The following is a 24,408-nucleotide window of genomic DNA, read 5'->3' as shown; positions in this document are numbered from 1 at the left end:
ATTCAACAAGGTGCTGAAAGCATTCTTTAGAAATGTTGGCCCATATTGATAGGATAGCATCTTGCAGTTGATGGAGATTTGTGGGATGCGCATCCAGGGCACGAAGCTCCCGTTCCACCACATCCCAAAGATGCTCTATTGGGTTGAGATCTGGTGACTGTGGGGGCCATTTTAGTACAGTGAACTCATTGTCCTGTTCAAGAAACCAATTTGAAATTATTCGAGCTTTGTGACATGGTGCATTATCCTGCTGGAATTAGCCATCAGAGGATGGGTACATGGTGGTCATAAAGGGATGCACATGGTCAGAAACAATGGCATTTAAACGATGCCCAATTGGCAGTAAGGGGCCTAAAGTGTGCCAAGAAAACATCCCCCACACCATTACACCACCACCACCAGCCTGCACAGTGGTAACAAGGCATGATGGATCCATGTTCTCATTCTGTTTACGCCAAATTCTGACTCTACCATTTGAATGTCTCAACAGAAATCGAGACTCATCAGACCAAGCAACATTTTTCCAGTCTTCAACTGTCCAATTTTGGTGAGCTCGTGCAAATTGTAGCCTCTTTTTCCTATTTGTAGTGGAGATGAGTGGTACCCGGTGGGGTCTTCTGCTGTTGTAGCCCATCCGCCTCAAGGTTGTGCGTGTTGTGGCTTCACAAATGCTTTGCTGCATACCTCGGTTTTAACAAGTGGTTATTTCAGTCAAAGTTGCTCTTCGATCAGCTTGAATCAGTTGGCCCATTCTCCTCTGACCTCTAGCATCAACAAGGCATTTTCGCCCACAGGACTGCCGCATACTGGATGTTTTTCCCTTTGCACACCATTCTTTGTAAACCCTAGAAATGGTTGTGCGTGAAAATCCCAGTAATTGAGCAGATTGTGAAATACTCAGACCGGCCCGTCTGGCACCAACAACCATCCCACGCTCAAAATTGCTTAAATCACCTTTCTTTCCCATTCTGACATTCAGTTTGGAGTTCAGGAGATTGTCTTGACCAGGACCACACCCCTAAATGCATTGAAGCAACTGCCATGTGATTTGGTTGATTAGATAATTGCATTAATGAGAAATTGAACAGGTGTTCCTAATAATCCTTTAGGTGAGTGTATTATGTATTTTAATTTACAAAAAGTGACATGCTCACATACTCACACTCTCCTACAAGCCCACCAATCTTTATTTAATACTCCCTGTCACACTCCCACCAATCAGCATTTATCAGTCATGCTCTCATACTATCACCAATCTGCGTTTAATACTCACACTCTCACGACCACCAACGTGCATTTAACACTCACTCTCTCTCACTGCCACCAATCTGCATTTAATACTCACTCTCGTATACCCCCACCCACCTATGTTAACTGCTCACGTTCTTTCATACTCCCCCCAACCTGAGTTGAATACTCTTGCTGTCTCGTACGAATAGCTTTTAAATACAGATACTGAGGCAGCGAGCTCATCTGCTTCACCACTATGTGAAATTAAACACTACAACGTAAAAAAAAACAAAAAAAAAACACTGCATATCCCTGTGGAGGCGGTGGGGGGGGCATGTTTGGCTGTTTATCGAGGACACGGCTGCCTTCCAGTGGACCCATCAGCAGATCCGCGGCCTGCTGAAGCTGGCACACAGCAGGAAGAGGAGAGCCATTTCTGCCATGGTGCCACGACAGGCCTGCAGGATCACCAGGTGGTGAAGATGCGGCGAAAGCCACCATTCTGCACGACCGTCAAGCAATTCTATTTTTAAAATGAAAAAGCACCTGCTGTAGGAACCTGGAAGTCTTTTCTAATTCTGTACCAAAGTGAAAACACGGTGCAGCCACACCACAGACTCTGACATCAGAGCCGCGCCTTCGGGCCTCTGCCATCTCCCGCCACGTTACAGGCGGTAAGAGAGCACCGGAGCTGGGTGGTGCCCACGCTGCCCAGGAATGTGCCCCGGGAGAGGCTCCCCCAGGCACACGATTTCCCTCTCAACTCCAGCTGGCTTCATAGACAACAATAGTGCCCCTGGAGAAACTCTGTGCAATCAGCATGTACGCTGCCCATCACAGCCTCTTTAGAGGAGAATGGGCTGAATTTGAGGCAGTTTTCTCCACAGAGACCAGCCGACTGATACTGCCCAAGCTTCAGAGGACAGCTGAAGCTCTTCCGAAGCTGAAGGGTGGCCTGTCTTCCTGGAAGCTTCACTTCCCAGATCCGCTGGCATCGTTCCGAGAAACCAGACTTCTGCTGAGAGCAGCTCGTGACTTGGGAGACCGAGGCAGGACCACGGAATGACTGTAATCAAGCCACCCCACTATCCCCTCCCCGCCGGGGCCGGCCGAAGCACGACCTGATGACACTAATGCCACAAACATTGGCGCATGGCAGAAAATTAAAATATGGAGATTCGATACAGAAACCCAGAATCTGGGAACCGTGGCTTCTGCATACAATTAAAAAACGTGAATGAAACAATGAGCAGCGTCTGGGGCCAGTGATGGAGCAGAGATCCTCAGAGCGTGAAAGCCGGTTCTGGGACGAGAGATAAGCAGCTCCAGCTGACAGATGCTAATCGCCACTTCATTTACATTTTGTCTCCCCCCCCCCCTCCCCCCAGTCATCACTTTCCATTAGCCCCTCTGCTTCCAGCCTGCTACCCCTGGTGGAGAGACAGGGAGGCTGGGGGGGTTATACCTGGCAGAGAGCTGTCGTTTAGGGGATGAGCGCGAGGTCAAAGCACCATCCCGATGCTGATCGATGAGAGAGCTCACAGTGAAAAAGCTTCACGCGGCACCTTCAAAACGAACAAACTATACCCCAACCGGCACACTGACAGTGATCACGACAATCACCGTGACGACACGTCTGCAAACAGAAAACACAGGGGGGTGACACGGGCAGCCGGGGCAGGCCGGCGCCGCTCAGACTCCCCCGTGCTGGGGCCCCGCCTTGCCTTCCAGGGAACCCCCTGCCTGCCACCGCCAGGAATCAGGAGTCGACAGCAGCTTGTTAGCAGCCCCCCCCTCGAGACAAACAGCCAGTTGCCACACTGGGGGGAGGGGAGGCAGCACACCGACGGGTACGGCCTCCTCAGCCCGGAGGGGACCTCCCACTCAGATCCCTCCTCTTCCTCTAAGCAGCCAAGCGGATCAGCGACTACACTACACTACACTGCACTACACTGCACTACACTGCACTACACTACGGGGCTCCCACTTAGCCCCCTGTCCCCCCTCGGGAGACGGGCTACACATTCTGATTTCGTTCATATAAAGAGCTTTAAAATCCAGTCCTTAAAATAATGGGCACATGAAAAATAATGGCGACGCAAGAACTTGCTCATGATTTATTTTACATATTGGCACATATTTGTCTGCAGTGTGTAGAGAGATAAAATCAGGCGGTTTTATAACGCTGCCAATGCATTATAATTATTACTACTGCGAAAGTGTGGCAGAAGCCCACTTACGCGACCGGGCCACGTGCCTTTGCGAGCGCCAAGGTGCCACGTCTGGGACAAACGGTGCCGTTTGAGGACAGAGCACTCTTTGTGCCCTGGCTGCCAGGCCGCACCCCTTGACGACAAGCTCCCCACCCCACCCCACCCCACCCCACCCCACGGCGACATCAGCCTGCACCCTGATGACATCACCCCATGTGCTCCTTTACGCGATTGGGTTCTGCCATCTTTGTGCCAGCGAGACACCAGTGAATAATACCACTGCTGGGTGGCTTGATCAGGCAAGCAGGCTGACACGCTTCTTAGGAAGAGCCCTGAAAGCCACTGATGCAGCGTGTGTGTGTGTGTGTGTGTGTGTGTGCGTGCGTGCGTGTCTCTGCGGTGACTGGGACCTGCTTCCAGCAAATACAACGGTCACAGCGACCACAGAGCCAGGCATGACACACACAGCTGTGCGAGCATGCGCGCACACACACACACACACACACACCTGGGCACGTGCACGTACGTACACACACACACACACACACACACACACACACCTGGGCACGTACACACACACACACACAGACACACACACACACACAGACACACACACACACACACACACAGAAACCAACAGGAACCCGCTGGCCTTTGCGGCTGACCGGATAAGGTCACGGGAGCAGTCAATGCCACCGGATGGGTAAAGACGTGATGGGGTGGAAACTCTGACTGGTTTACAGTAAATCAATGTGTCATTACTGATTTTTTTAAACCCTCGACGTTGTCACGGTGGGCTGCACACAGGTAGCCCCCGAACAAACATGATCAGATCAGGCTCTAAAGCTAAAAGTGGAAAGGAAAAAGTGAACAGAACTAACGCATGGGTATGGTGACCTGAACAGAAACTTTAATTTCTCCACACACCCAAACACCCACACACAAACACACACACACACACACACACACACACACACACACAAACACACAGAGCTATCTTTATAAAAATTATATTTTCAAAGCTGCAAGGGCTAAATTAAAACTTGTGTCTCCCCTTCTGAAGATGACATCTTCAAACTGTAAATTAATAATATCAACCCCCCCCCCCCCACTTCCTTTATGGGGAAAGGAAGCCAGCCAGAATCCCTGTGGACCCCCACTCAGGCGAATAAGAGCCCGTGACAATGCCCCCCCCTTCCCCGAGTGGCCTATCACGGGTGCGATGGCACGGTGGAAACTGCGGTCTCCGGCTTCCAGGAACGTGCAGAGAGCTCCCTCCCTCTCACAGCTAAAACAGTTTAGGGGCCCCGGGGCCCACGGAGAGACAGTGAGGCCACACCTCCCAGCAGCCAGCTGTCAGTTCTCATGAAGAGGGCAAACATGGGAGCCTCGGGATTGACAACCAGGTGAAATTCGCAATAAAAACCCCACGTCAGTAGCGAGTACGCCTGGGGCCGGCCGCTCCCCGCGTCAGGTTCCGTACGGGAAGCCGGCTTTGTCTACTGGGGACGTGTCCCTCCTCGGCGCCTTCAGAGCCGTTTACCGCGGGAGCACTGCGGTCACTGTCCTGCGCCGGCTGGCTCTGGCCCCGGTGGCCGGCCGGCTGCGATAACGAGGAGGCCAGCCCCAGCCCGATAAGCACTAATGTATTTAGTTACGCGTGAACTTCGCTCTTTGCCGACTGGCAAACGAGGAAGTAAAGCGACGGTCGGGATGAGCTTCGACATTAAGCCTGAAAACAGCCCCCACCCCCACCCCACAAGAAAAAGACACGATATGAGCCTTAACACAACTATGCCTAATGAACTTCCAGCCAGCATCTTGATCACAGCCACAGAGAAAGATCACAAACGACAGAGCAGCGTGGGCCGCCGCCGGCCGGCCGGTACCTTAGGGAGAGGCAGTCCCAGCTGAGAATAGAGTTTACTCCAAAGCTGCATCTGAGACATGAGTCCTAATGCTGTTGGGAAGCTGGCTGAGCTGCGGGTGAAAGTGCGTCTCTCTCTCTCCCTCTCTCTCTCCGCCGGGGTCCGTCCTCCCCCCGTCCTTTCCTGTCCCGGCAGGCAAGCAGCCTCACGCACGGCGCACAGAGCCCCTCTGCCTCGCCGGCTCTGCCTCGCCGGCTCTGCGGGAAGCTTTCTGCTGCCAGGGGAGTGCCGGCAATCTGCATAGGGGCTCGCTCACTCTGAGCGCGGTCTGGCCCGCTGGCAGTAAGCGTGAGCCGCAGAGGGAGGGAGGGAGGGAGGGAGGGGAGGGGAGGGGAGGGAGGGAGGGGAGGAGCTTTCAGGAAATGATGCCTTCGTTGGTAAGTGACTGAAATTACTGGCAGTAAAGCCCATTTTTCTGAATATGGTGTAACTCAACCGCATTATTAGTGTAAACAGTGCGACTCCCTCTCTGTTCCCGTGACTCCTACACTCGCCTAAATCATGGCTCCTCATGCATGACTCTGCCATCCCCAAAGCCCTCGCTGGCATTTTACACACGGCGTCAGTCAGTCAGAAACCACTTTACCACCTATAGGAGGCTTTATCCACGAACCGTGCCGAGCGCCGCCGACTTCCGTGGGACAGACTTCCTTTCTGCCCGGTGCTGCCCTTTGCCTGAAAGTTGCCTCACGTCCCGCAGTCAGCCGCTACTTCCAGGATTCATGGGGCTTTCCTGGATGACAGGCCCTCCTAACTGAAAGGTGTGTGTGTCAGGGACAGGACCCTGGGGGGGGGGGGGTATGGGGCCGAGATGCGGCGCCACACCGGCGAGGACGGTGGAGCATCACGGACGGGAATGCAGCCCCCCACCCCCACCGCGGTCCAAACCTCCGCGCGGATAAGTCACTGCCTCCCCTCGCACGATCAATGGAGCCGGAGGGATGCGGCTGTCCCCGGAGGGGGGGCAGAAACAGCACCGCATAGTGGTCTGAGAAGAGAGCCGGACCTCTGTGGAAGCTCATTTTTTCATGTTAACGCTTGAAAAACCTTTTGAGACAATATCACAGCCGCGTAAAGACCACAGCCATCGAAAACCAGAGCAGCAAGCAGCCGGCGATCTCCCAGAACTCGGCACGGCGCGGCACCCACGCATTTACCTGCAGCAGTACTCTGATGGAAGCACTGGGGGGCGCCAGTGGCCTCACCTAAGCTTGACCTCCACCCGGGCAAGACGGCATGAAGCCTGATGCACGTGCGCGGAAAGTCACCAGAGTGCCTCCAGAGTGAAACCGTTTAGCACAAGTGTGGCGCGTGAAAGCACATGAACCAGTGCGCTACTCCCACGGTGCGACTGTTTCTCAGTGTTTTCGATCACTATTCTCGGTTACTTGGCATTACTACTGCTTGTCGCTGTTTGAAACGCTGCCTCTCGCTCTCTTCCCCTCCGTGGTAAACTCAGGGGCTTCCTGCCCGCTGCGCTCACCCTCGCCAGGCCACGACCTGGCATTTCGTTACCGCGAATCAGCCGTGGCTTTCGACGTCGCCGGGGAGTCGACGGCCGGCGCGGGGCAGAGGGGCACACAGCGGAGGCATACCACCAAAAGCGGGGGGAGTCACTGTCAGCGGGACGCTGGCCTGTGGTGGGAACAGAGCCCCCTGCAGGCCGAGCAGGATGAGTCAGCCCGGCATCTCCTCCGGGTTGCACTCGTTCGCCCTTACGGCCTGCAGCTGAGCCAGAATTCCCAGGCAAACACGAGGCCCTTCGCGCACATGCCGAGGATGCGGGGCATGAGAGCAGATGACCAGAATGTGCGAACGCCGACCTCGACTCCTTAAGGCTGACATGGAGGTTATCGGGGGTTGTTTTCACTGTGCGCGCGAACATCCTGTAAACAGCGTGCGTGGCGGCTCTTCACAATAGGAGGAAATCCTGATAGAGCATTACGCTCACATACAACAAAGGGCAACAATTGCACTTCTCGCACGGGAGATGACAAAAACAACACGGACGGCCAGCGCGGTCTCACTTCTGCAGGATGAGTGTGATCAGCGGCGGTTGGAGGCAAACACCTGTAGCAGAGGTGTAAACGTTACGGAGTTGAGCGACTGAGCTGCAGTACGCCCAACCTGGTCGCCCCCGCTTAACCACAAAGGGGTCGGGGACCCTGCGGCCGACCCTATGGCCTGTAACGCCATGCTGTCGGCTGAAGGCTGCACACACATGAGGCCATGCTCCAAATCGAGTCACAAAAGGAGCCCTGGATCGCCATGGTAGAAAGGGGGCACAGCTGATCATTTCCTGGATTCTGAGGACATGCGGGGGGGGGGGGGGGGGGGCACGCACGCAAAGCACGCTTCCATTTGATTAGGGAGTGCAAAGGAGCCATCGGCGTGTGTAACCATGCGGCCCGGGGCACCCGCAAGAGCGTGGAGACATCGACCGACCCGGGGTTTCAGGAAACGGCAAAGGGGGAAAAAAAACTAAAGTGCGGATTGGGCACCGCAAAGAGAACATAAAAGACGAAAGGAAACACAACTCCAGCTGCCAGATTCTCATGATGCCACGTGTCACGCGCATCAGAGAGCTCTGTAAAGGCGGACAGGGGGCTGCAGCCAATCAGGAGGGACCCCGCTATGGTAAGTGCTTCGTTTGTTCAGAATGCATACAGTATATGAGAGGAGGGGTACTGAGGCAAGCGCAGGTCCTGGAATACGTGCAAAACACAGTGTAGAAAACAAGTATTGTATTTTTAAGAATACATCAAAACTAATAAAAAATGTGAAATTGTGTTAAAATCGATCTGTATATTAAAACACATGGTTATCTTATTTTTTAAGTTATTGTCTTTGTTTTTTTAACCAGAGTGCTGTCGGATCCACGCAAATAAATGCCGGAATGCAGACAGACAAAAACTGAGCTGTTGAACTGCATTCTGACTGGATCCGGCGCCAGTTAAGCACTGTGTAAAACACTGCATCAGCGCCCTGTGATCCCCTTCCTACACACCTTCCACTGCAGCGTGCACACACTAGCTATTTTTAATACCGCTACAGGTCAAGCCAGCAAAAAGATCATTCAAACCAGAGGCGGTGACCACAATTCAGGCTGGCATGGGGGCTGCTATTACAGTAAATACCGTTATTAGTACAAGGTGGCAGGGAAGGTGAGGGTGGGTGGATAGTTGTGAAATATAAATCAGACCACATTGGTTCCTAAGAGCACTTTTATCATCCAGATGGGAAAAAAAAACCAAGAAGTCAGAAACTCTCTAGAAGGGACAGGAAGGGGACTGACAGCAAGCCCCAGTGCACAGGGGGCATTATGAGTCACCAATCTTATAGATGATGGATGGCAGGAGCGAGAGCAGGATCTCTCAGCACTCACCTGAGAAAAGTCTCCGTTGGTGGGCAGGCTAAAGTTTGTGAAATCCACGTCGTCAAATATTTCCGGGTGCATATCCAAAGCAGGATTTGAGTGGTATTGCCTAAGAGAGACACACACAACAGAACAGCTGGTCAGACACATGCATGTCGCCCCGGTGTGACCTATGGACACGACCCACGTCGGCAACAACAACAAAACTCGTGGAAAACACGAGGCAGGAGTGGCAAACACGCACAGAGGCTCCTTCATCACAACGTTGCCCTCGTGGCCAGCCGTGTGGCCCCTGACTGCCCCCGGTGGCTTCTAGGCGGTCCCCTGGACTCCGCTCGTTCCTGCTCCCCCTACCTCTGCCTCCCAGACTGACAGCAGCATTCAGCCCGGTGGCACGTCACATTATTGCCTGTCATTACGCAATATTCAAGCCGGCTGGCAATAACCTCGAAGCCTTCAGCCTATAAATAGCACTGCAGATTCACAAGGTTCCCAGTTCATTGCTGCCAATTGATTCACAGCTCTGCACGTCACTCTGCCCTTACCGTCACATGACACATCGGCTCGAATCAAGGGCGGCCATCGGTCACCCCTGTGCTATCATCACCGTTTCCTGTTCCCATAGGGGCAGGGAGGTCACCTCTGCTGGCCCCCCTCGCAATCACACAGCGAGTCTCCCCACGCCGTCGTCTTCCAGCCCCCCCGGTCACGTGACAGCCATCTCGGAAAACAACTGCAGCGTCGTTTAAGAGAATCACTTCCTCATGGAAAATAACTAGCTTTACACTAGGAAAGTCCAATTATTACCCCGAAAGATGGAACAAAGTGCTCCAGTGACAGCCGACATCCATTTACCGAGTATTTATTAACGTAAAACAGCGATTTCCATTACCTCAGTCCGATGTCCTCAGAAAGGCAGCTAGGCGACTGTGTGGTTTCGCTTTGACTCAGGGTAAATAAGCCTATCAGGGTAGGGTAGTAATATCACACTATGATAACGCTGCTCAGAAATCACTACACTTTACACACTTCCTCGTTGCAAGTCATCACGAGACACTGCAGGCTTTTTTGCATGAAGGCCATTCTCTTCACGCATAAACAGAGGAGGCACATGCAAGCTCCTGGGTTCCACCTTAAGGTGGCCAGGGACATGCTTCTCTGGCCTGCAAATCGAGCATAAGCACTCCTCGAGGAGCAGGTATGCGGCCTCTTCTCTAACAACAGGGATTAAGCACCCTAACAAACGGACACCTCTCCTCCTTTTCACTGACTCATACAATGACCACCTGACCAAATCTTTTCACGCCATACTTTCCTACCTCTGTGACCAAGTCTACAACTGGCCACTCCCCCTTCCTTCAGGGGTATGTCGTCGTTAAGTCATTATCGAGGGAGGAAGAAATCGACCGTGGTCAGGATGGTGAACTTCTTGTCAAAACCAAGTGCAGCTTCAGTAAGGCCACCGTTCCTGTGGGTGGGGGTGGGGGGGGCGTGTCAAAACATTCAGACGGCACCGTCCACAGGGCAATGTCTAAAACTGCCAGCTGCTCCAGGCATTTGGAACACCACTTTAAATGGGTGGAAAGTGAAATTTACTGATTTTTCAGCCGTGTCCCTCCCAGGTGTGTGTACCCGAAGGCCCTGCCTTAAAGCCCGAGGCCACAAGCGGCCAAAACATGACAGTCTGGGTTGAGGTCTATGCCGCTTCACAAAAACTCTTTCCTTTGCAGTACCGAGATGAAGTCCCTGGAGTTGGTATAGCCGGTAGCCGAAAGGGGTTTCGATAATGGCGGAGAGAAAACAGGGCAGAATAATAAGCGGGGGGCGGAAGCTGATACAGGGGCAGAGAGAGCAAAAGCGCAGGAAAGAGCCAGAAAAGCCACCGTGCTGAACAGAATTCTGAACTACCACTATTGTAATAGGAAAAAAAAATAGCTCAGGAGATTTTCAAAGAACAAAAGCACTGCCGTCTCCATTGGTTCGGCTTCTTCTATCTGGGACAAATGCCCACCTCTTGAATCCACTAATGAATTCCCAAAACCAGGGGGGGCTATTGTTCTCCGCATACCTAGATGATCAAAAACATTGCATGTAGTCCCACGTGAAGGGGTGGTGGGGGTGGGGGTCGCCGATCACACCCAGGACAGGGTGCCATGAAGAAATGGGCTACTGAAGACATAAGACTGGCAAGATGGTAGTTACATCCCACTACAGAGTATCCAGAGTGAAGGTCCTGACGTGTCAGACCGGCATGAAAGTTCGCTCATCGGGACAGTCTGTGTGTCTTGAAGGCCAGCTGGCGAAAAGAAAAACTCCCAGTAATTCCCATTCTTTCTTTTTAAAAAGACTTTTGAGACAGCATGATGCGTGAGACAATACGCTGATATCCATACGGGTGCCACAAAAAAAAACCAGTCACTTACCGGATTGAAACTCACACCGCCTACAAAAGCCAAAGGTTCGCAGGCAGTAAAACAAGCTTTTGACAGCCATCAAGAAGAAGATGAGCGCTTAATATCTCCATACTGCCACGGTTTTTCAGAGGAAAACAGATACCCTAAACAGACCAAAGGCGATGGAGGTAGCAAGTTTCAGAACAATCTCTATACTTACTGGTTTCCAGATTGCATAGAACTGGTCAAGTTGTATGCAGATTGCGGCGTGAATCTCCAGGAATTAGTGGGGTACATCTGACTCTGGAGGGGGGAAAAAAGCTGGTTAAAACCCGACATGGCAAAGACCAGAGAGAGCGCGAAACGACTGGGACTGCGGATACGCCAGGGAGAAATGAGGGAAGAGAAAGCATGCAGTAAAACATCCTAATATGGGAAGAGAGGGTGCTCAAAGAGGGTAAAAAGGGACACCCAGGGCATGTGGGAGGGTACGAGTGAAACAGGCCATAACCTCGGGGTGGGGGGTTCCAGGAACCCAGCTACGGACCCTCTGACCTACTATGAGCCCCAAGACAAGCCCTGACATTTAATCCTGCATGATCACATGGAGGGAGATTAAGGGAGCCTTTCCGCCGCACCAGGTACATCAAGAAAAAAAACAAAAGTACGGTACTTTAAGGTGCTGATTTTCCACTGGCGTAAGAACTGGTACCGGTCCTGAATGACATCACAACACGAGGTGGGGTATTTTGTACTGAATTCGAAAAATGGGTAGCATAAGGAAGATATGCGATATTAATACGAACATCGCATGTTATGCACATGCAATTCAAGCATTGCTAGTCAGCCAGATTAATATTACCTTCTATTCAATGTGTGGACATTACAGCACAGGGAGTTATGCTAAAACATTCTTACTCTGTCACAGAAAAAAAAAATCCAGTGTTGCAATTTTAATGATTATTGCTTTTCAAGATGTTCTAGTATGTTTAAAAAAAGAAGAAAGTGTTTAAGTTGGTTTGGCACTTCAGGTACTGTAAATTTTGGTACTGGTACATGACTGGGAATCAAAAAAATAAGGGAAAATACTGAAAGTACCAGATGCAGTGATCCGAAGTAGCCCGATGTCGCTTTAGTGCATCAATCTACCCCCGAGACAATAGGTGAAAAATAAGCCACAGCAAATCAGTCCCACAAAAATCACTGATTCTTTCTCGGAACCACCATCGCAACCAGGAGGCTGGTAGAACCCACAACCAAGAGGCTGGTAGAACCCACAACCAAGAGGCTGGTAGAACCCACAACCAAGAGGCTGGTAGAACCCACAACCAAGAGGCTGGTAGAACCCACAACCAAGAGGCAGTACGACCTCTACTTCTAAAAGTGTGGCCAGTTGGCCTTTTGGCTGGCAAATACTTCAGGTTCTGTAAAAACTCAGCATCTGCTTCCAGTGCCTGATTCTATTGGCCGGGCTGGAACCAGTATATGGCATTACACCCCCTCCAAGTTAATTATTTAAAACATCATTACTGTGTGTTCAAGTGCCCAATAAATGAACCCCTGGAATTCAGGGGAGACTTAAGTTCTGACCCAGAATCGGTCCACGTGGCTTCCCAGGAACAGAGCATACGAAATTACACTTCAGCAGGCACCGGTAATTAAGAGCTTCCAATTGCAATTTCTAATTAGAAACATGGCAGAGCCCGTGGCTAAACTGCGGATGTACCTGCATGGGCACGTGGAGCAGCGACGAGCTGCCCAGGCCATACAGGCCCCCCTCGAGCTGGGGGCCCTCCGGGTGCAGGAAGTCGTCCCCGTCCATGAGAGGAGGCGCGGGCTGGATGTGCATCAGGCTCCGGCTCGACACATGGCTGGCTGACGGAGCTTCTCAGACCATGCCCTTACTGTGGCGGAACACCATCCATGGCCTGCAGCAAGAGGAACAGGAAACATGGGACTCCGGTTTCAGCACAGCATTAAAGCAGTGGTGGAGCCAGAAAAATTTCAGCGGGTGGTCATTTTGGGGTAGCACATATTTATAAAAAAAGGCACCTAGAACATAAGGGGATATTTAAGGTTCCTAAACACTATAACTCAACATTGTTGATAATTCAGGCAGTGGTGGAATTATCAAATACACATTTAATTTAAACATTTCTTGCAGTGAAGGTAACAGACTTACACTAAGAACAACATTCCCAAACTTCTGCATTACTCCTGTTCTGAGAGCACATTTAGCTCAGCAACACTATGAGCTCATTCTTTATCAGTATATGATCAGGGACAGAGGGAAACAGTTACGTAATAAAAGGAGTTTTTTTATTATCAAAGTCTTATTTAACCAAAATACAAATATGATGGGGGGGGGGGGGTCAATGTGGGACCAGGTTTCAGTCTAGCGTGGCCGCGGCCATCCCTTGCTACCCCCCAGAACTGTGTGTGCATTCAAGCATCATAGCTCTAAAAAGAAAAGGAAAAAAAACAGAAAAAAAGATAAGAAATTCCACTATTCATCTCTCTTCCACTTGGTTATCTAGTACGCCGTCACGAAAAGCCTCGAACTGATCCCAAAAAGCACAGGCAAAAGGATAAGATGCCAGTCTGCCGCAGGGCACACACACACATTCTGGGCGTTTTAAGGATGCCATTTCCCTAACAACATGTCTTTGGACTGCATGAGGAAACCGAGAGGATCCCCATGCAACACACATGGAGAGGGGGTGGGACTCCAGCACAGCAGGTGTTATGCAACAGTGCAGCCCAATGAGCGGCAGCACGGGCCATAAAATTTCCACACAAACACAAAAGCATTTTGCATCAGATGACTTCATAGGAATCCAGCAGTCGTCACACACAGAGCTGTGGTTTTTAGAAGAACATAGAGCTTGTCACATTCCAGTTAATATAAGATGCACGAAGAAAAGATGTGCCACTGCACTCCACAAACTATCTTTATCTTTCTTAATCGATCTTAAAGACATGCTGAGGTCACTGCTCCCTGATTTCTCGGGAATCAGAATGGCATCCATAGTAAACAAATTCTCATAGTGAAACTGGACAGCGTAGGAGACTTGAACATCAGGCCAAATAAGCACTGTGCGATTTGAGGAGGGAGAGAGGAAATTAGCAAACACCACGAGATGACATCGATGCGAGAAACATTTCATTCACATCAGCACAGAGACGTACCTTCGTCTTTCTTATAACAGAAAACAGCAACGTGTGAATTCCGCTGTATTACTGAGAAAACTATTTTTTTTAACACCTTAAAACATCATGGGTCTCCATTCCTTGTTAGAGTCATACAGGGTAAAATGAAAATAAAAGCTCACAACATTGAGGTAAACATTAGTGGGACATTTAGAAGATACCTGACAATAACAGCAGTCTGTGTCAACACAGATGGCCCTGTTAACACCGGCTTGGCAGCTTCTGTGTTCGGCACGGCTATTCCTGACGGATTTACGGGGGGGTGGGGAGCAGGGTACTCTGGGAAATGGAGAGGCTGGGAAAAAACAGTGTGAGCGACCGCGCCAGCTGGATCACGCCGCAGACACTGCCGCTGCGTTTAATCTAGGGATGATCGCACCCATGCTACGAGGGCCACGTACTCGCTCCTTGGGGCTCCCACATTCCTTGCACACTCTCCGTTGCCACATTTAACAGCAAGACTGGAAGCCGGCCTGTAATGAACCTCTCAGCGTTACGCGCCCGGGGCGTAAATCAACACCAGTGTTTCCCAACCCAGTCCTCAGGGACCCCCTGACAGTCCACCGGGAGCTGGGAGGGAGCAAAAGTGCGGCTGGAGATCAGATCGCCTTGACAGAAGCAGCAAGCAGTTCCCTGTACGACAAGACCCAGACACGGAGTGACCCCAGGCTACAACAGCAGCCTGCTGCCCCCACCCATCTTCTGCCTAGCCCCCCCGCCTGCCTCTGCGCGTTCGACAGCACCCCCCAGGCAGTGGTGTGCGCAACAGAACAACAGAGTGTCCTTCTGCAGGCAGACGATCAATAATGGACATTATTGGGCTCTGGAATGTCTTCTTCCTGTAAAGCTGTATTACCATTGCTGGTAAACAGTGGGGTAAAAAAAAATGTTGAAAACAACATCCAGTAGAGTATTTCCAAGGGAATATCGCTCCGAATATGTTTAAAAAAACTATATAAAACTGAAGCCGTCTCCCTTTATGTCCTTGGTGTCTGTAATGTCTAGCTATACCCATTCATACATTAAAAGCAGTTCACCCGTAGGTTTAAGAGTGCAAACGTTTGGTTTGATTTTCGTACTTTCACTGTTTCCATGGTTAGACTTTGCTAATCACTCTAATTAGGCTCCTGTGTTGAGGATGTGCAAACAAAGCTGACAGACGGTTTGCTGAGACTTTAAGCGTCTTACGCCTTATTCCTGATTGCAGGTGAGCGTCAGGAGAGATGATCAGCTCGTGGTGCCCAAATATCTGACTGTATGATCAGTGACACTCCCACCCACCCCCCATCACGTATTCAGCCATCCACCGCCACATGCAGGACAAAAGAAGGCATTTGAAAGACACACAACACACTGCTGTGCTCTGATTACCCAGTAAGATAACACTGACTGGATTTTTATACTAGTTTCACTTGTGTAATGTAAAATATCCAATGAGCTGCTACCACACAGATGCTGCAGGGCGTACTTTTGCCAAAAAAATAAACAAAACAAAACTGGTAGCGCACCCTGATTCAGAGGTCATGTCATGCCTGCCAAGTGACACAGATGGGAGTCACCTCCGGGACCGGGGTGGCTCTAATCTGCAACATTAAGACACGGGGCCATAAGGAAGAGGCCAGAGGGGGGGGGTTCCTTTTAGAGCAGACTAGAAAGTTTTTGCTTCGCATTATTCCACATGCCTGGTTAGACAGAAATTATTTCCCTTTTCCTGTCTACACAGTGAAACATGGGCTGAAAATTGTCATGTGTTTCCCAAGCTATGAGACACCAACAACCAGGCAGGCCAAGAATTAATCATAAGAAAGAGGCAGAATGGGCTTAAAGTAAACATCGCGGTAAATTAAGACGAGTGTTTACACAGAGGGCAGAGGTGGAATTCAATTCTAGTCCTAGCTTCCATCACAAGTCAGAACGTTAATGTCTCCCAGAGACATTGAAGGATGATATTTCAGAAAACAAGACTAATTCTCTCACACATTCACCGGAAGGATTTCCCTTTGGACATGCAGGACTTTGGCTGGCAAGGAGTAACACAAGCAATGCTGTTTCTAATGGTGACTTACCCAACGGCAGCCTTGATAACAAAATGATGGGTAGTGGAAAAGGCCTGTACATGAAGACAACAGTTCCAGAGGGCCAAACCTGGCACTGTCAATGGTCTGCCACTTACGAACCAGTCAAACACACGCACAACAGATTGCCAAGATCAAGGCACACCTTTAATAACACTTAATGCTCTCAAACCTGATTATTATGATGACCCATCAGAGATAAATTAAAGAATAAAGCTAGCTCGCTGGCAAAACACAGATGTATCACATTAATCTTCGGGTGTTTTAATGGAGGAACAGCCAGCGGTTCTGCAAACAGAATCCATTGAGGGGGGAACTGGGGGCCGGAGGCAGCAAACACTTAAAAACGATTAACGTACATAAGCAGGAGTATGGAGTTGAATTTAAGCAGAAACTTGCAAGGGTACAATACCATCATAAGGGGCATTTAAAAAAAGGGAAAAACTGAGCCACAGCCCCAGACTTTTACCAAGCTGCTCCTTCAATGATTTCCATTCCATCCACCACATTACCTTGCCATATTTGACACAGAAGTAAAGAGGGGCTCCCAGCTAGCAGATAAAAAGCTGCCGGATTGCACTTTCCCTTAGAGCAGTCACTGGCCTTTATCTTACCGGATCTGCACTGAAGACTTCTCCAAACTGACAGGCAAGATACAGGAAGCAGCCTCACTATATTCTCAATTGGGAGCCCTTTCCCCCCACCATGTAAATTATACATCAGCATCCTGCCAGCCTCAAAGGGAATTCGCCTGCTCGAACCGGCGTGGCAGAAGCAGGTGAAGACAGCATTTACTCCGAAGGCATTAACTGCCAACGTTCAGCACTGATGCCGTTCTGCTGACTAAGGGCAGAAGGATAAACAATGTCTGAAATTCCAGGGAAATTTCAGAATCTGGACACAGATGGACTAGTCGCACTGACTTATGACACAGTTCCAGCATTAGCCCAGCATGGAAGCGCTGGGGAAAAGCGATTCCACAAAATCAGCTGTCACGTCTCAAGGCAACATACCCCGGGCACCTGAAACAGCCAAACTCCTAGAGACGGTTGCGGACACACGGCATGCAAAACTCACATTTTAATGTTTTTACATAAACGATTCATCTGGCATGTTTTTTTTTTTAATTAAAAAAAAGGAATACTTTCTACAGGAATACATTTTAACAGGGCAGAAAAAACCTGCACGTATAACAAAGAATGATTTGTCTTTCATTCTTCCTGCCGACATCTTACTGGAGGGCCACACGTACGGGCTGGGGAAGGAACACTGGTAGGAAGGCTGCTGGACATAAAGCCACATGTGAGGAAGGGATACTTCATCAATGATGGAGAAAATCCACCCAGCTTTTCAGAATACGGACGCAACTTCAGTATTGGGCAACACCTGAGATCAGCTGAATGTTGCAAATAGAGGGAAGCGTTAAGATTAAAGTTACATCAGAGCACACTGCCTGCCATACACCTGCCACCAGACGGATTAAGGAGGAGACTGGTGTGGTGCTGCTTCACTTTCACGATGACCTGTTTTGCCGGTGACATTTCGAGCCGGTCTTGGATGTCACACGGACAGAGGAGTTGCCGTGCCGGCTGATGGGGAGTGGGGCGGACTAACCACTAAGCAATGGGAAAAGGGTGAGTGGGAAAATGTCTGCCAGAAACCAGCCCGACGCTCGGGGAGGTGTTTACCACCATTCTGCAGGTCCCGAACTGACACAGAGGAAAAGGGTGCAATATTTCTAATGCAAAGGGACATCTCTCACGCAGGCGGACGCTGAGAGCCCGAGGCCAGCAGAGACAGGTGTGCCTTAGGGTCATCTGGTTTCCCAGCTCCTCTCAGTCATCCGCATCTGACCCCTGACATTAAACTGGTTGTGACTGATGAGAGCTTCAAAGAGCACTAAGAGTTCCCGTAGACCACCAAAAGAAGAACTGTTTCAGTATGTCTGTTTATACATACCCAAGGCACACATGCTCTCTCTCTCACTGCACAATCTGCTGTAGGCTGCATTAAGAAATCAAATTTTAAAAATTTGACATGTTAAAATAGGGCAGTAACAGCATTCATTGTGTGCCATTCAATTACATCATTTTCGGTTCAGAACGAATAACGAAACGAATGAATACCCTTCTTGACATTGGCGAAACCTAAATGCACAAGTAGATCTACTTGTGATTGTGGCTGTGGGTTGGTTACGACTAGTGTCGGAGTGTTCAAAGACCCTCCCACGTCACGTAAATCAGTAGTTAAAGAACATTTCGGTTTCCTGATAGATTGCACCGACACCAGGGGGAGCGCAGTTGATAAGACCAAGACTGTAATAAGAAACCACCTCTGCAAGTTACTCTCCCCATAGCATTCTAGCTGCTTTGCTTTTGGATCACCGCAGCTGAGCTGAAGCCCAATTCAGACCGGCTAAAAAAATGACTAAGGCTATAGAGTGTTTATTGCTACAGATACACAAAAGAACAAAGGATTTAGTTCTTTATGGTTGTCATGATGCAGACTTTTGATTTTTTATTTTACGGTTTACAAATAAGCTTCTCTCAGGTTTTGTTATTTGGACACGTCAGACATATTGCCTTGTTTGGTTTATAATGGTTTCTAATTGCGTTTGCAGTTTTAATGACGACTTCGAAATAAAATTTTTGCGAACATCTCGGTCCCCATGTGAAAATTTCCAGAACATTTTTGATCAAACACTGAAAGCCGTGCAGCAAGATACCACTGAAAAGCAGGGGCTAAAAGGAAGCACCCATAAAATCTTGGAAAGTAAGTCATGGTGAAACCCTTGTGCACATTGCTTATAGCTAAGTATCATAAACAGGAGAAGCGCATAAATGTTGAGGTTTCCTGAGCTCTTGCTGCCTCACAGCATGCACTCAAACAAGAAAAAACAACTGCAACACCAAACACAAAAAGGAAATACTGTCCTACATTAACCAAAAATTTTAAAATAGAAAGGGGAAAAAAGGGACATAGTCCCAAAGTAAAATGTAAACACATCGAGACAGAAACAGATAGAATTAGGATTCCGAGTCAGGACATGAGAGCCCATGTTCGGAAGTTCCAATCAGACTAGTCAAATTTAGCACACTTATTCACCACTGGTGCATCTACAGGTCTGGCAGTGAATGAAATGAGAGAATGACATGACAGTGACGTGAACACCTCTCAGCACTGGCAGTATTCCCTAACTGAGAGAAAATATATTTAAAGTCGGTCTTGCGACGTTCACAAAACAGCTGACAATATTAAAAAAAAGAAAAGAAAGAAAAATACAACAGACACTACTGACATCGATATGTAAATCTGCAACAAGGTTTTAAAATGAATAAATGCAGAATAATCAGCGCAGGAGTTGACATGGAGGAAAAACAAAGTCCTGGTATCAGTACAAACGCAGTTCAGGACGTGATGTTCTGAGTCAGGCTAATGTGTCATCTCAGCTGGGTGTCCTTCCAAACCGGGGGAAAACTGACAAGGGCCATTTTTAAGAACCAAAGCTGACTTCCCAGCAACCACCTCTCTTCCCGCCCCACGTCGTTACTGCTCTCAATTAACGTTTGACAAAAAGAAGAGTGACTTTCCTGTCTCCTTACACACAGAAACACATCGGTCCTCTACTATGCAGCACATCTGGTATTACACCCGAAACCACAAATCCAGGCGTCAAAAGCCTCATTTGAAAGCAATTAGCATGCGACCATCGTGTGTGCATTCGCACCCCACATCTAATCTGAACTATCTGAATCTATCTGAATTATTTACGTAATGCTCTCAGCATACACCAAAACTAATGTCTGCAAAAGGTATGGGAATTTAAACCTGGAATCTGATCCAAAGGTTTACTACAGACTTTCAGATTTTTAAAAATTATTGTACACAGACCTTTTGTTAACATTCATTTTCTCAGAACAAAGAAAAAATACATTTTATGCACTGAACAAAGAAATCACTGTCTTATTAAAAATAGCAACAGTAACCCTTTTTTCTACGGAGCCATCTTTCTTTCTTTTTTTTTTGGGGGGGGGGGGGTCAGTTTATGTTTAATACATGAACCATTACCTAATGAACAAGGGGATTCCAGGAAGGCAGAAATGTAGTTGAGACCATAACCCAATCCTGACCCCCCAATCCCCCCCCCCCACAACCCCCCATGCTCCATTTTAGGAATTTTTCTCTCTTTGTCCAATCAGCCTAGAAGCCATAAATGAAATTTATCACCCGGCCGCTTGAGGTGGAGAGAGTATCAAGAGAAAAGGACGCGGCACAGATGGGACGGTGAAATCAAAAGGCAGACGGGCTCGTCACCAGCCTCAGGCAATGCCGGCTGCGTGCTCATTTACGCACCGGCCCGGCCTCAGGCAATGCCGGCTGCGTGCTCATTTACGCACCGGCCCGGCCCAGGCAATTCCGGCTGCGTGCTCATTTACGCACCGGCCCGGCCCAGGCAATGCCGGCTGCGTGCTCATTTACGCACCGGCCCGGCCGGCGAGAAGGTGCCCATGTGAGGAGGCAGGAAAAAATAGAGAGAGAGAGAGCGGCGAAGCATGATTTCAATGAAACGAAGACCCCTTTCTGCCCATTCGTCATGCCACTGACTGACTTTTAAGACTGTAATGCATCTCTCAACAAATTAAGTGAGCGTGGCCATGGACAGAGCTTCGCTTTCGGTTTACTTCGACTTCTGTGATGACGTCGTTCACAAGACATCTTTCACAGAAATGCTCAGGCAGCCTCCCCTGAGGCCAGTAAGGTTATTAATATTATCCTGTCAATTTACATGGCGAGGTCACCTTAACTGACAAGCCTATCAGTTTAAACCGTAGCTGAACAATTTCCAGTTTGAACAGCAAACACCCAGAACAAGGCTGCCCCTCAGGCATGAAGCTGATGCTGCTTTGCAGTGCACAGGACCTGACATACTGGGTCCGTTCACTGCACAAATAACAAATGGAATCCAATGGTGGAGGAAATGACTGAACTGAAAAAACAGGTCATAACAACTTGTCCCGAGCTTCTTTCCTACCCTCCTCTCCTGCTTGCCCGCTTGGGGGGGGTATGGAGGGGGATGTTTAAATAAGCAGTAGGGAAAAGATTTTTTAATGACATGGCACTTCATTTAATGTAATTCAAAACAGAACCCCCCCCCCCCCCCCCCAACAGAAAACAGTGGCTTGGGCTGAGGTGAAAATAAAACATCATGCCACCACGGGCAAGCACAAGTCATAAGCAAAACAAGCCCCCCCCCCATGTCATCACGAACCCCAACAAGTCTGAAACTTGGATCACCGCAGCTGAGCTGAAGCCCAAGGCAGCAGCACAAAGTAAGCTGTGACCAAAGAAAGCAAGCGGGGGAAAAGCACACACACAGCTTCCACACTACACCCACACCCGCAAGTACAGGCAAGCCCAGCACTGCGTGACATAGTCGCTGGGCCTCCACAGAGCTTTTCACTGACAGTCGATCTGGGTATCTCACGCAGGTGTGACCAGAGGCACATCCCAGTCCGTCTTGTATGCTTACAACCGGAAACATAACTTGAATGGAAGTTCAATGTTAGAAGAATGACCATGTGGGGATCCGCCTATCCGACAAAAGGAGCAGGAAAACACGGAAAGCGAAACACAGCAAGACACAAAGGCGTACGCCAAGGTCACTTACATTTTAGAAAGAAAAAAAAAAGGACAGCATATGGAGGATATTTCACATTTTTTCTTTAGCTAGAAAATCTTCATCTTCATGAGAAAGAAGCCTGAAGCTTTTTCTACAGTCTATCATACATTTGCATCTTCTCAGTCGGTTATAGTTTGCTTGTAGAAGATAACCAAAACCTTGACGTTCAAGCTGAAAATTACTTCTGATAATTGTTCCAGCTTATTGTTCAGAAGCAATTTTCCATCATAATATTGACTTTCATCTAGCAGAACTGTAAAGATGACTGTACTTTTGATAAAATGTATTTAAATACATTAACACTGAGCATATACCGAGTAAACTGCAGTTTCGTAATGAATCCTTCCCAATTTGGGCTACTTTACAGATTTCATCCATTAAAATATCCTGCAGATAATATAAACTAAATCAGCTTACGGTCTCCTCGCGCATAAAAAAAAATATTGACCTTTTGCGGGTGTAAAACCCCTTTACGTATCAAATCACATTAATGCCTCGTTTACTTAACATGTGGTGGAAACCTAGAAGCAAACACGCAATAAAAAAAAAACACAAATAATATTAGTTATGTATGATATGCAGAATGAATCGGAAAAATATCAGTTATAACGATATCTCTCAAAACAACACTAATTTTGCACAGATCACGACCATCACCACGATTTGCCTGGATTTTAGGAAATGCAAAGCGACATTTATCAATTGTGTATGGATGGGTATTTACTAGGAAATCAAGCGGAAAACACCGGCAAGAATGATGGATTGGTCGATTATGCCTTTTACTGACTGGACAAAAAAAAATAAAGTATGGTTCGGCAGCAACACCACCACCACTAATAATAATAGTAACTATTATTATTATTATAAATGATCTGGTACTTAAGAAACACGGGTACAGTAGACAAGGAAATAAAGTGATTACCCTCAACGATAAAATGTCATTAATCGTTCACCCTCCGCGCTTATCCCAACATCGACTGGCTGCCGGGGAGGTCGATATGCGCCGGACTGTCACACTGCTCCCTGTCACTCAACACCACCGGCGTCTCGGCATAAGGGCGGCTTGGGGGGTAACTTTTACCCACAACTACAGGACAAATGTGGCGTGATTCCGTGAGCGCCACGTTACCGCCGACAACGCCGCCGCCGCCTCGCAGGTGAGACGCGACCACGTCAAAGAAAAAGTTAGACCCCGAACTACCTGAGCAGCGTCGACCGCCGCTACTTCACATAACCACCAAGAAATTAGAATAAAACTGAACAGCTTGTACAAATGGCTATATTTACAGAAAAACAGCGGTACCGCGCGGGGTAACTCGCCGAACTCGGCTGTCCGACACGGGCAGCTAGCGGGCTAGCTGTTTGCTAGCGACCTGACGAGCCGCGTCGGGCTAAGAGGAAAGGCTTGCAAAGTACCCACCTCGACCGGCGCACGGGTTATCCGACTGGGCCGCCTTCGAAGGACGGGTTCCGCCACTGCTCCTTCTTATTATTCGACGGAAAGTGGCGGTTTTACCAGGAATTCTAGCCCTGAGCCGTTTTCTTACTTCCGGATAAGCGCCGCCATCTTGAATGAGTGAGGCGACACTTCCGCCGGCGCTCTGGCCTCCGGCCGGGGAGGGCGGAAGGGGGTCGCGCGTGTCCTACACCATGATGGCCGCCAGAGGGGGGTCGGGCACCTGCGGCACCATCATGGCCGTGCGAGGGCTCACGGATTCTGCGAAGGGCCTACACAATTATAATATATACTGGGGAGACACTCCCCCCCCAGTATTCAAATGTGCTCACAATGTTCCCCCAATATATTTTATAATTACGCCCTGCCCCCCCCCCCCCCAATGTTGACTCCATTGTTACAGCCTTGGTGCAGTGGACTTAATGGGGAAGATGTAGCCTACTGCCTAAATTAAGGTTTTCGGTTAACAGTGACAGATCTGTCCATGCTGTCGTCCAAAGAAGCCTGCGCTCAAATGACATGTTTATTTGTAGTATATATTTTTGTTTTCGTTCAGTTGAAATGATAGAATGATGTGTAGGCATTGTGTGTACAAAAACTTGCTAAAACATGGAGCTGGAGACCATGGAACCAAGTTCCAAAGACGGCATTGTACCCTTAGGCTGGACTGCAGCGCCTTACTGTATACAAAAATAGTATTAAGTAAATCTCTGTAAATTAAGTAATTCTCTAGGCCTATAAATCACAGAATAAGTTCACCGTATCCTTTTTTTTTAAATTGAATAATAATAATGTAAAGAGGCTGTACTAAGTTCTATAGCGGTTTGACGTAATAGCTAGGACGGCT

General features: G+C 48.9%; 1 protein-coding gene across 2 annotated transcripts in view; it reads right to left on the bottom strand.

The window, feature by feature from the left end:
• LOC111860526 (protein strawberry notch homolog 2-like) overlaps positions 1–23,697 on the bottom strand; it is a 43,127-nt gene extending 19,430 nt beyond the window's left edge. Inside the window, exons 1-4 of one of the 2 annotated variants that reach the window (XM_023844301.2) lie at positions 23,526–23,697; positions 12,867–13,068; positions 11,361–11,443; positions 8,757–8,856 (exon numbers count right to left, since the gene is read on the bottom strand). In XM_023844301.2, the coding sequence (XP_023700069.2) occupies positions 8,757–8,856; positions 11,361–11,443; positions 12,867–12,989 (306 nt within the window). In that variant the 5' untranslated portion in view covers positions 12,990–13,068; positions 23,526–23,697. Of the gene's footprint in view, positions 1–5,332; positions 5,642–8,756; positions 8,857–11,360; positions 11,444–12,866; positions 13,069–23,525 lie in introns of those variants that run through there. The other variant, XM_023844302.2, reaches the window with a different exon arrangement.
• Between the last annotated feature and the right edge of the window lie 711 nt (positions 23,698–24,408).

The sequence above is a fragment of the Paramormyrops kingsleyae genome, chromosome 15, assembly GCF_048594095.1.
Source record: "Paramormyrops kingsleyae isolate MSU_618 chromosome 15, PKINGS_0.4, whole genome shotgun sequence".
In the NCBI taxonomy this organism is placed as follows: domain Eukaryota; kingdom Metazoa; phylum Chordata; class Actinopteri; order Osteoglossiformes; family Mormyridae; genus Paramormyrops; species Paramormyrops kingsleyae.
The sequence above is the reverse complement of the archived record's forward strand: the minus strand, read 5'-3'. Positions and strand labels throughout refer to the sequence as shown.